Genomic DNA, 15,570 nt, shown 5'->3' with positions numbered 1-15,570 from the left:
GCAGTCTGTCACTGAAACTGCTCTTCTGTCCGGAGATAATGCTGTGAATACTTGAAATGACTGAAATTGTCTTTCTCAAACGTTAATCCCATTGTTAAGTTTAAACTTCAGTAGACGCTCAAAAGAAGGAGAGAAGACATCACTTCATTTTGAAGCTGCAAGCAGAACAGGGAGATAAGCCTTCAAAAAGAAAATCCAACCCATTCTAGAGGCCCTCCTCTGAGCCTTATCGTAGGTTACAAAAGAAGATCCGACCCAAAGGGTGTGGTTATCAAAGAACAGCAATATGATTGGCCAATAGTGACAATGATGAAAATCACAAGGAGTCTCAAAGTTCAGCACAGAGTATTGCAAACTACAGACTATTATGACACCATCCCCTGATCTAAAACCTACATGAGGGCAAGGAAAAACTCAAAAACCTCAGCATGAGGTTAAAATGAAGAAACTTTAAGTATCCTATTCTATAAAATCTCCTTTGTAAGTGTCCAATACTTTAAAAAAGACGTATCACCCTACTTATGAAGTTCTCCAATTCTAATATTGGCAAATTATTTTCTCTCCCTCTCAGCAAACTCCTCACATGGCTTTTCGCCTTGCAGGCTGGAGAGATGAACACCATCTCTCATTCTCGCTCTTAAGCTTTCTTCCTTTTTTTTTCCACGCCAAAGTGGGTCAATGTGTAAAACACTCCTAACTTGGCAATAGGGACAAGATGAAGACCATGAAAAGAAGCCTTTCCAAAAAGCAATAACATGATGTAATGGTCTTCACTCAGCGGACCACCCCACATATGCACATGCATTGCAGAATTGCCCTTCATTTAAACCCTGGTGTGTGTTATTTGGTGGAACTACTTTGTGTACAACTTCGAATATGACTGAGGATGTATTCAGGGTTGGGTAGGGTTACTTTAACTGGATTACTTTCAATTACTTTTGGATGACTCCAATACCAAATATGCTAATAAAAGACAAAAGAAACTAAATATGAATAAAAATTATGACTCACAACACGTGATAAGCTTTCTCTCCTGGCTTGGATCTCTTTGATCTCCGGCAAAACCAACATAAAATGCGACAAAAACAAAATGAAAATAAATCCAAACAGCTTGCCAACATCATTTTTGCTGTTCCATGTATTCTGTTACTCCCCAAGCCTGCACAAAATTTAGTCATTGTATTCATATTTAGTTTCTATTGTCTTTTATTAGCATATTTGGTATTGGAGTAATCCAAAAGTAATTGAAAGTAATCAAGTTAAAGTAACCCAACCCTGGATGTATTATAATTTACCAAATGTTACTGTATCTCACCAAGATATTTTGTTCTTATTTTAAATAGTCAGGTCAAGTCAAGTCATGTTTATTTGTAAATCCCTTTAATCAGAAGGAGTCTCAAGGGTCTTTACAGACTATTATGACACCATCCCCTGATCTAAAACCTACACGAGGGCAAGGAAAAACTCAAAAACCTCATCATGAGGAAAATGTAGAAACTTTGAGAAGGGACTGCACGTGAGGATGACTATTTTGATGGTATTAGTACTCCTGGCCCTTTTCCATCTTTTTTTAAATATCTAGTCCACAGGTGTCAAACATGTGGCCCGCGGGCGAAATCAGGCCCGCTAAGGGATTGAATCCGGCTCGCGAGACAACAACCAGAGAAGCGCAAGAGAAAAACAAGCTGCAGGTTGAAATATGTCAACTTGATGTTGCCAAAGCCAGGTGCCTCTCACAAAGACACTGTACTTGTATTTATCTCTCTCTCTCTCTTTCTCTTTCTTTCTTTCTTTCTTTTTTTTCCCACCCCTTTTCTCCCACGCTCTGTCTCTGTCTCTTTCACTCTCCGTGTCTTTTTAACTTATTTTGCTCTAATTTCCTTTTTTCCTTTTCTCTCTTTTATTTCTCTCTTTTTCTCCCCTTTGGGCTTTCTTTTCTCTTTTCTCTCCTTCTGTCTTTCCATTTCTCTTTGGATTTCTTTCTTCCTCTCCCTTTCTTTCCCCCTGTCTCATGACTTCTCTTTTTTTTCTGACCCACAACACGTGATAAGCTTTCTCTCCTGGCTTTGATCTCTTTGATCTCCGGCAAAACGAACATAAAATGCGACAGAAAACAAATTGAAAACAAATCCAAACAGCTTGCCAACATCATTTTTGCCGTTCCATGTATTCTGTTAACCCCCAAGCCTGCACAACATTTAGTCATTTTATTCATATTTAGTTTCTTTTGTCTTTTATTAGCATATTTGGTATCGGAGTAATCCAAAAGTAATTGAAAGTAATCCAGTTAAAGTAACCCTACCCAACCCTGGATATTATGCTCTCACCAGAACACTTGGGTTCGATACCCTGTTTGATTATGGTCAGCGGTATTATCAATCTATTAATTATTGCGCAAATACGGAAATATACTACCGTAAAACCTTGTGTATAACGTGAAACCAAAACTTTGAGTTCTTACTTAGGTAAAACAAAAGAGCGTTATACATGAATAAATATCTTCTACAATCAGTAGAATTAATAATAATATAATAATTTCCTTGTATTGTCATTCTGTGTAACAATGTACACAGAACGAAATGTCGATTGCACCTGACCCGTTGTAGCGAGCCGATGCAGCCGCAGCCAACAGAGGACGCCGCCGACCACTTATTAAGTCTTAGGAATGACTCGGCCGGGGCGCGAACCACCGACCTCCCAGTCTCAAAGCGGGCGCCTTACCATCTAGGCTACTGAGCTGGTATAAATAGGGGGTAGACTAGGTACGCATGTCGTGATAACGTCTCACCATTTTTTCCATGGTTATTTTTCCTACCTCACTATCAAAGGGAAACACAAGGATGACTTACATATAGAATATTTAAAACAGTGGCCAAACTCCGGTGAGACATCATGACTGGTCACCACATGTTACGCCCGAGCTCTGAATCATGCTCCTTCACCAATGCCTTACGCAGAAACACTTGTTAGTGCTACTGGGTCTGTGCACCATTTTTACTAGCAGAGTGGAAAAAACCAATAAGGCTGAAGTCTTGAGCCACCAAAAAGTTTCCATAGTTCCGGGAATTGACTGTCTCACGTGTCTGGCCCAATTATTTCATAACAAATCGGGGGATACAAAATGGTTCCAAGGAATTTTTGTGACTTATCAGAGTTCACTGGCAGTGGGACGTGTATGAGCTTTCCAGAATTCCAGGACTTATAATCAGAACTGTGGACCGTGAATTGTTGAAATGCGTGCATAAGAAACAATCGTATCAATAGGGGCGTTGGTTCCGATAGATGATTGGATTCGGTAGCTTGGAGTGTTCGAGAGTTGCAGTGCATAGTTTGGCCGCCAGAGACCCATCAAAAATCAGATCCCATGAAAGTAGATGTTTACCGATTTTGTTTTACTGGGGTTGCCTTAAAACAAAACCTAGCTAAAGACATTTGCATAGGCCGAAAGTACAACTGTGTACGTTTTCGTGAAAAATGGTTCAGGCGTTTCGGAGTCCATGAGTCACACAAGCACACAATCAAATCGGAATTTGTTTAAATGAGATACTGTAAATTCCGGACTATAAGCCGCTACTTTTTCCCCAAACTTTCAACCCTGCGGCTTATTCAGTGATGCGGCCAATTTATGTAATTTTTCTAACGGCCGCCAGCGGCGCTTGAGTACAAAATGTAAGATTTAGACCGGTGGAATATATGCGCCGAGGAAGACTGCAACTTCACTAAAACTGGCCGCATGCGAAAGGCAACTTTTTCGCAAGTCTGCCAGTGGATCCTGACAGCGTGGGGCAGCATCAAAAAAATCCATCATCACCAACGGGTTCCGAATAGCCGGTCTGCTGCGTGCCGGAGAGGAGGGCACAGAATCAGGAGTGGATGAAAGTTCCAGCGACAATGAGAGTGCGAGTCCGGCTGCGGGAGCGTGGGACGACGTCTATATTACACTGTTTCTTTTCGACACTGAGGAAGACGACTTTGATGGCTTCGGTTCTAAGGAGGAAGATAAGGACGGTTTACCGTGATTTTTACAAGTACGGTATGTTTTTTTTAACAGACCCGTTTACTGTGTTGCGAGCGTGTTGCTCGCGTGTTGCTACCATTAACTGGCACCGTTTGGGATGAAAGTTATATTATTAAACCTTTGAAAACTCTCTCGGTGTACCGTCTTTCTTTGAACAGGGGAGGGTCCCTCAGCTGTGAAAAACATCCTGCATCATCCCAGTCCCAAAGAAATCAAAACCAGAGGAACTCAACGACTTCAGGCCAGTCGCCCTGACATCACATGTGATGAAGACCATGGAGCGGCTGCTGCTGCACCACCTGAGGCTACAGGTCCGTCACGCCATCGACCCACTGCAATTTGCTTACCAGGAGAAGGTGGGAGTGGAGGATGCTATATTATACATGTTACACCGATCCCTCTCTCACCTGGATAGGGCGAAGGGGGCTGTGAGGATTACATTTTTGGACTTCTCTAGTGCCTTCAATACCATACAGCCTCTGCTACTGAGTAGGAAATTGACAGAGATGGGAGTTAGCTCACACCTTGTAGAATGGATTACTGACTACCTGACAGGCAGACCGCAGTATGTGAAACAGGGGGGCTGTACATCGGACACCGTGGTTAGCAGCACAGGATCTCCGCAGGGGACCGTTCTCTCTCCGTTCCTATTCATTCTATATACATCGGACTTTAAGTACAACTCTGAGTCCTGCCATGTGCAAAAGTTTGCCGATGACACTGCGATCGTGGGATGTATCAGAAACGGGCAGGAGGAGGAGTACAGGAAATTGATTCAGGACTTTGTCCGATGGAGCGACGCAAACCACCTGCACCTAAACACCACCAAGACCAGAGAGATGGTGGTGGACTTCAGGAGAACCAGAACTCACCCGGTTCCTGTAACCATCAAGGGAGAATGTGTAGAATTTGTCCAGACCTACAAATACCTGGGTGTGCAGCTGGACAACAAACTGGACTGGACTGCCAACACAGAAGCTCTATGTAGGAAAGGGCAAAGCCGACTTTACTTCCTCAGAAGGCTGGCCTCCTTCAACATCTGCAAAAAGCTCCTGAAAATATTCTATGAGACAGTAGTGGCAAGCGCCCTCTTCTATGCGGCAGCGTGTTGGGGAGGCAGCGTCAAGAAGAAGGATGCCTCTCGTCTCAATAAACTGGCTAGGAAAGCGAGCTCTGTTGTGGGCAAAGAGCTGGACAGCCTAACAACAGTAGCTGAGAGACAGGCACTGAAAAAGCTGAGGTCAATCATGGACAATCCATCGCATCCGCTTCACAGCATTATCTCCGGACAGAAGAGCAGTTTCAGTGACAGACTGCTGTCACTGTCTTGTACTACGGACAGAATGAAGAGATCTTTTCTTCCTCATGCCATGAGGCTCTTTAACTGCATTATGTGTTCTGTGTAGCACTATTTAGTTACTCTATATAACATGCTAAAGTGGGCATTTGCACGTCACACTGGGTATTTGTATATTGTATTCTTTTGGCTTTATTATTGTATTGTTCTCAGCTCAGGGATGCTGCTGGAAATGTGAATTTCCCTTAGGGGATGAATAAAGTATCTATCTATCTATCTATCTATCTATCTATCTAACCATGTATAATGGGGTTTTGGGGTTTTTAAGGGTTATTGATCTATCTTTGTTATTCATTATCCATTATCCGTTATCGGTCAGTTCATAATACGCTACAAAGCCTAGGAGCCGGGACACTTACTCTCAGCCAAAAGGCCAAGCTAAGGTCCTAGCCCTAAAGCCTTGCTGCGATCATTGCGAATGCACCGTTCCCGGAGGTACTGCAATACCGGGCCGATGCGTGGAGTGGACAGAGCAAGCTCTTATTCCATCTCATATGTATTTGCAACTGTATATTTTTGTAATGTATTTATTTGTATTTGTTTTGGTCACTTATTCTGATATGTCTTGCACGGGCCAATTAAAAAGAAGGGGCGTAACAAACGCGGCGTGACGGGAAGTGGGGACGTGTTTGTGGACACGGCGGACAATAGTGGATATGTATTTTTCCCATCCTTAACTTTGGAAATATACACTTTTTTCCTTGGATTACTTTCAACGAGACCCGGACTCTGCAGGTCTGCATCAAACCTTAAGTACCGGTATCATTTTCCGTTCATTTTGCCGGCTGTGATTTTTGGACTGTACATTAATGAAGGACATTTAGTTTCAATCGCGGGACTTACAGTCCGGTCTGGGTTAATTTTGTGTTTGTGATACATTCTTTTAATGTGGGCACATGCGGCTTATATACAGGTGCGGCTAGTATAAGTACAAAATCGGTTTTCCTCTGAAAATGTGGCGGGTGCGGCTTATAATCAGGTGCGCTCTATAGTCCGGAATCTACGGTAGTTATATACATTGACAAGTAAAGATCATCGCGGGACCAGAATTCTGAATTTTGGTCAAAGTTTAGTTACGGGATTACTCGTTTATCACCTTTTCCGCCAGCAACTCCCGAATTTTTCCCGCTTGGATTCGAAACCTCAGCAGTTGCATCTCCAGGCCCACGCAGCGCTTCTGCCAGTCCACCCCGGAAGCTCCAACGCCACTCGTCCCACCTCCACTTTCCAGAACGTCGGCCATGGCTTGGATTTCTCTTATACTGAAAAGAGAATGATAGGGTTTAGTTTATTTCTACTGTGCAGAACAGAAATATATTGGTACTTCTTCTTACAAGCTTAATTCGTTCCAAGATTGTGCTCTTAGCTTGAATTGCTCGAGCAAATGTTCACCATCAGAAAATATTTAAAACTAATTGGTTCGCTCCCATCCTCCCAAAAGTATCCAAGCGAACAGCTATAAAACACAACTTCCTGATCACTAAAAACCCATTCGAAGTGTAATTAAACTTAAAAAACAAGACGATTTCGACAAAACAAAATGCGAGATTATTATGAGCACCCAATAAACGTATGCGTGCTCTGCAAAGGTGAGGAAGGTAGTTGCGAGAAGGAGTCACAGATATTGCATACCTGTGAACAATGTTCCCTCTAAGCTGCGCGCGTGCGCAATTGCGCACTACCCAAAGCTTTTCCGCGCGCAAGAAAATCTAGCCGGCTCACAAAAATCAGGGCTCGAAATTTCTAATTAAGAAGCGAATTAAGTCAAAGTTACAGTGCATGAAGGTAAAAATACACGGGTTCCCCTGACGTTGTGTTCTAAATGCGGTATTTGGAAGTCAAGGTCGAAGTAGAACGTTGAAGTTGAGTAAAGTCAGTAGAGTTTTTCGAGAAGTGGCTTCTTCGGCTCGGCTCACTAAAAGGAACCGACTCTTTCGCGTCCTAAACAGCTCTTTGGGTTGTTTTTGCTTCTTTCATCCCTATATGAACAAATATTATTTAAAATTATGCACAAAATGACTTACGGGAAGGGGGAATAGAACAAAAAAGAAAAAAATACCAAAATGAAAAAGTAGTGAAAAGCTGAGAAAAAAAGAAACAAAAGGAAGAGAAAAAAGAAGGAACAATTCAGAAAAAAAGCCAGAAAAAAAAGAAAAGAAAGAAACAAAGGAAAAAAAGTAAATAGCGAACAAAAAGAAAAAAGTAACAGCTAGGAAAAACACAATGAGATTTCTTTAAAGGAATTTAAAAAAAAATAGAAAAAAACAGGGAAAAAGAAGAAAAAGTTTGTGTTGCATTCAAATAATTTCCAATGATACCAAGTCAATCTTTATTTTCAATATCCCTAAATTTATAGGGAACATTGCCTGCAAATGTATACATTTTCCCCTTATTTTATGTTTTTTTTAAAATCATATAACATTTTGTATGCCGTTTCTGTCACGAACCAGGAACGGAGACAGGACCCAATTGCGTTCGTTTTACTAAACTTTATTTAGAATGAGGAAAGAGCTTGCACTCACGATCCGGTGATCGTCGGTCACGGGTAGCAGATCGCTGGGAACGCGGAAGTGGCACTTCCGTGTCGAGCGAAGGCAAAGTCGAGAGCGAGGAAAAAACAAGTCGAAGGCCGGGGCGGAGGAGCAAAAACGTAAGCGGGATCAGAAAAAGGTCGGCAACAGAATCAGACGGAGAACAGGGCAGGATAGAGTCAGGAGTCACAAAAGTTTGCCTAGCGTGTAGCGTAGGTTCACAAACGATCCGACAAATGTTGACAGGAAAGCAGGGGTTTAAAAAAAGAGGAAGCAGCCAACGGAGCAGACTCAGGTGCCCCGCATCAGTAATCATGACAGTTTCCTATTTTTTATACATCATACAACAGTTCTTTTAAATCATCATCATCTTGACTAAACTAGTTCAACTTTGTCTGGTAGCAGACAACATCATAGATTGCTATTATTATTGGGTTTTCCGCCAAGTCTGTCTTGCTGTGAGTAAATAGGTGCCGCGTTGTGTTTATAAGGTGTATAATCGCTTAATAAGGCGGAGTTGCAATCGTTTATAAGGAGAGCATTGGCAGAGTTCAAAAGGTGTGAGTTCGAGAGACTGTTGATGATACATAAGGACTTCAAATTCAAGTTATTGTAACTGTCATGGTTGCCATGGCGCCCAATTGGCCGCGCCCGTGTGTGTCACGGTTACCATGGTGCCCAATTCGCCCCGCCCGTGTATCGCCAGCTGCGGCTCATTAATTATATTAAGCTCAGCTCTCTCTTGCTTCCTTTGTCAGACCGTCAAACGAACTTCTACCCCGCAAGACGTGGGTTCTGATTCGGTCCTGTTTTCCCGTTGGCATTTCCAGCCCGCTATTGTTCCCGTTTATTTTTGTCCTGTTTAATTTCGGGTTCCAGTTTTGTTTTTGTCCTGTTTAATTTCGGGTTCCAGTTTTGTTTCTGTCAGTTTGTTATTTTGTCCAGTTTTTGTTCCCGTCTAGTTTCTCCTGTTTATTTTCAATATCCTGATTCGTTATCTATCTTGTCTGTCCCGTCCTGTCCGGTATCAACCCCATCTGTCTGGTATCAACTCGGGCAATTGGAATCGATCTCGTCGGTCTCTGGCTTCCTGTCTTTCCACGCCAGACTGGCTGCTTAATGTGCATGACTCCCCATTTCCCGTAAAATAAAGGCTTGTGTGAGAATGTCACGCGATTGGGTCCTGCTCCTGTTCTGGTTATTGACAGTAACTTCAAATAAACGTGCACAAAAAAGCAAAAACAGCACTTTCTTTTCACGTAATAGTTTGCATGTGCAAACTGGAAGAACTGACGCTCATGGTCGGGTGATCTCAAGCGGTCTCTAGTGGTAGCCTCTGGGACTGCTCGTGTACTGGATTTTGTTAAAAAAATACTTGTATACCTAAATTCTCGTGTACAGACGTGCTCGTAAAACGTGGAAGTAGTTTTCCAATTTCTTTGGCGCAAGGTGCAGTTTTTTGTCGGCCTTTTGAGTAGAGAAAAACCACACTTGATGACTTTTCTCTAAATGCCTGTTTCCATTTTTAGCAAAACTTTATGGAAGAAGGGCGATTCAGCAAACACAGAAATTCATTGGATGAACTTAAAAAAAAGCTTCCTGTGACACACGCCGGAGACGAGCGCAAACGGACAAAACAGCTGGCTTGAGTAAAAGCTCTCAACTCGATTTCCATGCCCACACACAAAACCTCAGCGGGGCGGGGCCCTGGGGGGCCGGGTTTATCCCTTCTAGGGCCGCCCGGCCAAAGCGGGTCAGCTCCCCATGCTAACTCAAAACCTCCTGCCTCCCTCTGCTAGGCAATCCCTTCTTAATTACAAGGCAGACTTGAAACTGGATGAGGGTCCGGTCCGGCACAATGGTGTCTTTCTGTGTGACAGTCCCATAAGAGGGGGATGGAGGGTCAGGGAGTGAGGAGGGGGATTTTTCAGATCTCTAAGGCACAGAGAAAAAGGCAAGAATGTGTCAGGATGAATAGAAAAAGTGCTGAATGCTGGAAAACTGATGGGGTTGGTTGGCGCTTGGCCTGGGTTTTGTTGTTCCGTTTCGAGGAATGTTTTTGATAAAACGGACCAATTGAAATGGCACAAGGATGAGAAAAACTGGAAATATCGAGCCCCCCAGGTATGGGTTTACCTGGCGTGGTGAAATTCTGCAGGCATATTTGGATAAATTAGCTGAAAAGGCACCTAGCTTGGTAGGTATGGTTTGTTGCAGGGGTTGGGAACCTTGGTAAGAGCCAACGGGAAAACGGGAACAAAATGACTTTTTTGAGAGTCACACCATATATTTTAAGCGAAAATAATAAAATTAGAAACACCAAATCTGCTCTGCAGACTAGAGCCAATAGTTTACCAGATTTTATTTCACTGTGTGACGTTTTACTATTTAATAAAATATATGACATAATAATAAAGCCCCCCGCGACCCTAATGAGGATAAGCGGTACGGCTGATGAGATGAGATGAGATAATAAAGCCAAAATCTGTGTCCCATATCAACAAAATGGTTGGTTGGTTAGTTGGTTAGTTGGTTGGTTGGTTGGTTGGTTGGATCCCTGAACCACCAGGGCCGTAGACCCACCATTTCCTGCGGTGTTTCTTGGGCAAGAACAGCCTGGTGGCACCAATCCCTCTCTTAAATGTGTCCCCCTTCCCGCAGTTACAGTATTTTCTGGACTATAAGTCACAGTTTTTTTTCTTAGTAGAGTGGCCGGTGGTGGGACTTATACTCCGGTGAGACTTACATGTGAAATTATTAAGTTTTACATTTTTATTACCAGTAGTGCATATCATTTAACATGTTATTTTCACACTGAACCACAAGAGGGCGCCTATGCCTTTGTTTATAATTTCAACCTTGCCCTGTTGTAGGGGGAGCATTATTCGAAGCATTATTCATCTACCGCCTCCTGCGTTGGAAGAGTTGTTTACTGGTAAAAGTGACACAGAGGATGAATATTTCGTTGGATTTTATTCATATTTAGTTTCTTTTGTCTTTTATTAGCATATTTGGTATTGGAGTAATCCAAAAGTAATTGAAAATAATCAAGTTCAAGTAACCCTAGCCAACCCTGGTAACGTATACATATTTAACCTGTTGCTCTCTTATTTTATTTTAATTTTAAATTGCCTTCCATGATAACATGTATGTTTTTGGTGTTAAACTTGATCAAATATATTTCCCCTAAAAATGCGACTTATACTCCAGGTGTAACCTCTATATGTTTTTGACTTCTTAATTTTGCATTTTTTAGCTAGTGCGACTTAGACTCCGGAGCGACTTATAGTCTGGAAAACACAGTACCTAAGGTAATCATTTTTGTTTTAAATAATGGTTTCAAAACTAGATGCAAGCATAGTTCTTTTGTAAAAGAAATCATCATAAAACACTGCAACATGTGAGTACCACTCACCCAATCAAGTTGCTCTGGGTGCTTTGTGGACTTTATGGGTGTTTACAGTTGGTTCTGTGGGTTTTCATCGTAAAGTTTCTCAACAGTGAACACAAATTGTTTGATGACCTTCTGTATAAAAAAAAAATCCTTAAAGAGGTTAAGCCAAAATAAGGTCTGTCAATGTAAGTGTATACTGTAGTTGAAACTTTGCCCTTTATAGGACTGAACCAACTGTTACTTCAGCTTCACATACACTAAAATTGGACTGGTACAGAGAAGGTTAGCATAACCCTTATTTTATCTCCAAGCCAGGTGAATTCATGAAAAGAGCTATATATGGCTCGCGAGTAATACGTCCCCTCGCCCTGTTGTATTGTTTTCTTTTCTTTTTGCTGGCCTTCATCATCATTTAAATAGCAGATTTATCATCGACTTAAAGAAAGCATGACGCCGCATGAAGCTCTTCAAAAACTAAAGCAAAGTTAAGCACGAACAGACTCGATCGGCAGACGAGGCGTTTCAAAGTCCGGCGGTTCAAAATGGATTCCCGGCGCTCCCTGCAATTAGCTCACTCGTAAATACAGGCTTCCGCCATCGAAATGACAGAAATCCTGGACACGGAGGCTTTTGGACCTTGGATGACCACTCGGTGCAAGACTGGCTGGTGGCTTTGACGTAAATCTGTGCAGTGGAAAAACTGAATATAATCATGATGAGCGTATACAGTTGAGGAAAATTTTGGTTCAATATTCCTCAGATAACATTTCTATTGGGGGTGTTTGATACCATATTTTTTCAGACCAATACCGCGACTAGAAACTTGAGTGCCATCCTCGTCCATAGCCTTGTCACCTCATGCCTCGATTACTGTAATTCCCTTCTCTACGGTTTACCTCAAAAGTCCCTCCATATACTTCAGCTGGTCCATAACTCAACTACACAAACTACCGTATTTTCCGCACTATAAGGCGCACCTAAAAACCTTTACTTTTTTCAAAAGCTGAACATGCGCCTTATATATGGATCAAAATTAAGTCGCAAAGTCTTGCAACTAAGGCAAGCAGCCGCCGACTCGATTTCCCCCCGAAGGCGAAGTCGTCCGCGGTGTATGCTAGGATTTATATACCGGCGTTTCATTTCCTAGCCGATGTGTCAATCATCATTTGAATCAGTCACTATTGGCTAAAGTTATTCGGAGGTAAAGGGGGCGGATCCTTTTTATCATTTACAGGCTCGCATAGGCTAAAGGGGCGAAACAAAGCCTGCAATTGGCCGAAAAAGATGAATGTGAATCACACGTTGGGTTGCACTACGGCATAGAGAAAACATTTTTTTACTATTCTGTATTTGTAAATATTTGACTCTCCTGGATTTACTACACTCACGGTTCTAAGAAGACCATGGTTACGTATCATTATTGAACGTGATGGCTGCAAGAGAACTTAGGTGAGCTATGCGGCTTTATATTTTCCCGGTATCTTGTTTTAGAACGATCTTGATATTTCTGTGATGAGTCTACTTTTAAACTTAATTCAATTCAAAGTGTTTATTGTCATATGCACAGTAAAGAACCCCGTTTCCCTGCACAATAAAATTCTTACTTTGCTGTCCACACAGTTGCCAGCAAAAAATACAATGGAAACTAAGAAATTATATTTGGAACGATGCATTTGAGTGATAGGTGACATCGTACAGACACTGTTTCCGTACATGTCTGAGACACGTATTTGCTTCTTTGCAAGCTTTGGGAATGTTAAGGGGGTAATAAGTTTGACTGAACTATCTGACTGTTTTGTCGATGTTCCCATTGTAGCGCCTTATAATCCGGTGCGCCTTATGTATGGAAAATATAGGACCAAAAACTATTTTTTGGGGGTGCGCCCTATAACCCGGTGCGCCTTATAGTGCGGGAAATACGGTACATCAACTACAAAATCCTGCTCTACACCTACAAGGCCATTCATAACCTTGCCCCTCCCTACCTCTCCAACCTCCTTCACACTGCCACACCATCCCGCACCCTCAGTGTGGCATCACAAACTGATGACACTCATACATTACATTCTCTTTCCTATGCAAAACATTGAAATTGAAACTTAAATTACCGTATTTTCCGCACTATAAGGCGCACCTAAAAGTCTTAATTTTTTTCAAAAGCTGACCATGCGCCTTATAATACAGTGCGCCTTATATATGGCTCAATATTAAATCGCAAGGTCTCACAACTTACGCAACAGCCGCCGACTCGATTTTCCCCCGAACGTGGAGTAGTCCGCGGTGTATGCTGGGATTTATATACCGGCGTTTCATTGGCTAACCAATGTGTCAATCATCATTTGAATCGATCGCTATTGGCTAAAGTTATTCGGAGCCTCGGATAGGCTAGAGGGCCGAAACAAACCCTGCAATTGGCTGAAAAAGATGTGTCAATCATCCTTCAAATCGATCGCTATTGGCTGAAGTTATTCGGAGCCTCGGATAGGCTAGAGGGCCGAAACAAACCTTGCAATTGGCTGAATAGCAAGCTTGCTAAACTACGCCATAAAGAAACATGTTTCATTAGTCTGTATTTGTAAATATTTTACTCTCCTGGATTTACTACACTCACAGTTGTAAGTAGACCATGATTGCGTATCATTATTGAACGTGAGAACTTAGGTGAGCTATGCGGCTTTATATTTTCCCGGTATCTTGTTTTAGAACGATCTTGATCTTGATGTTGCTGTGATGAGTTGAGTGAATTCAACTCAATTCCAAGTGTTTATTGTCATATGCAGAGTGCGGTGCCAGCTGGGCGCCATGGCAACCGTCCAGAACCTGACACCTTTCTTTTACAGTGAATAAAAATAGCGTGTTCAATCGATTACATCTAATACCTTTTCATATGTTATCTGTATCACTGGTTGTCAAGTGGTTACAATTCCACCTCGGTTCGATTCACGTTGTATCCGATGTTTTGCCAATTACGACTACAAAGGACAACACTACTTTTGACACCTCTTAAATTACCAGACTTTTACCACAATAAAGCCCCATTTGCCCCCTTCCACATCCTTGACGCAGACGTGCAAAGTCAACCCCCTCCCCCGGAAAACAAATGGCTTAAAACACTCCCAGAGCGTAAATTTTTCCAGGAAAGCGAGACTTTACCCAAGGCGAGGAGAGACGGTTTTGCCTCCCGAGTCCTGTATCAACAAACATTTGACACATGGGTACGGTACAACACCAGATTTGTGTACACTTCAGATTAGAGCTGCCGGATTGGTGTAGGGGCCAGCCATTGAGGTGGGTTCTCTATGGGGTTCTCTATGGGGATCAAACAGTTAGGGCCAGAAAAAACACTAAGGAGGAAACAGGAGCCATCTTTGTTTACAATGTCACATCGGGGATCCATAAGAGATGTCACAAAACAAAGAATTGGTAGGTCAATCCAATATTCCCAACATTTTAGTGCTTAATCCGTTCCATAACCACTACGTTAAATGAATTTCCATTAAGTCGGACTCAATATCTCTAAATAGCAAAAATAAAAAAAAACATATAGAGCATAGGTGTCAAATAGGCGGCCCGCGGGCCAGATCTGGCCCGCTAAGGGATTGAATCCGGCCCGCGAGACAACACTCAGAGAAGCGCAAGAGACAAACAAGCTGCAGGTTGAAATATGTCAACGTGATGCCTTGAACAAAGACACTGTACTTGTATTTCTTTTTTCTCTCTCTCTCTCTCTCTCTCTCTCTCTCTCTCTCTCTCTCTCTCTCTCTCTCTCTCTCTCTCTCTCTCTCTCTCTTTCTTTTCCACCCCTTTTCTCTGTCTTTCACTCTCTGTGCCTCTCTTTTTCTCTTCCTTTGTTGCCCTTTGTCTCTTTTTCTCTCTGTACTTGTATTTATTTCTCTCTCTCTTTCTCTTTCTCTTTCTTTTTCTTTCTTTTCCACCCCTTTTCTCCCACTCTGTCTGTCTCTTTCACTCTCTGTGTCTTTTAACCTCTTTTGCTCCAACTTCCTTCTTTCCTTTTCTCTCTTTTTTTTTTCCTCTCTTCATACCCTTCACGCTTTTTTTTTCTCTTTTCTCTCCTTCTGTCTTTCTATTTCTCTTTGGATTTCTTTCTTCCTCTCTCTTTCCTTTCCCCCTCTCTCACGACTTTTTATCTTTTGTTTCTCAAGCTCTCTCCCCCTCTCGTTTTCTTTCTTTGTCCCGCCCTCTCTCGTTCTCTTTTTCTTTTTCTTTCTCTTTTTCTTTCTTTCTTTTTTTCTACCCCTTTTCTCCCACT

General features: G+C 42.2%; 1 protein-coding gene across 1 annotated transcript in view; it reads right to left on the bottom strand.

Annotated features, from left to right (window-relative positions):
* Nucleotides 1-15,570, bottom strand: part of plekhh1 (pleckstrin homology, MyTH4 and FERM domain containing H1) — a 79,995-nt gene that overhangs the window by 48,059 nt on the left and 16,366 nt on the right. Inside the window, exon 2 of the mRNA XM_088354007.1 lies at nt 6,472-6,637. Within this exon, the coding sequence (XP_088210133.1) occupies nt 6,472-6,618 (147 nt within the window). The 5' untranslated portion in view covers nt 6,619-6,637. The remainder of the gene's footprint in view (nt 1-6,471; nt 6,638-15,570) is intronic.

Source organism: Urocampus carinirostris, chromosome 15 (genome assembly GCF_059441175.1).
Source record: "Urocampus carinirostris isolate Australia breed hairy pipefish chromosome 15, RoL_Ucar_1.0, whole genome shotgun sequence".
NCBI lineage: Eukaryota > Metazoa > Chordata > Actinopteri > Syngnathiformes > Syngnathidae > Urocampus > Urocampus carinirostris.
The sequence above is the reverse complement of the archived record's forward strand: the minus strand, read 5'-3'. Positions and strand labels throughout refer to the sequence as shown.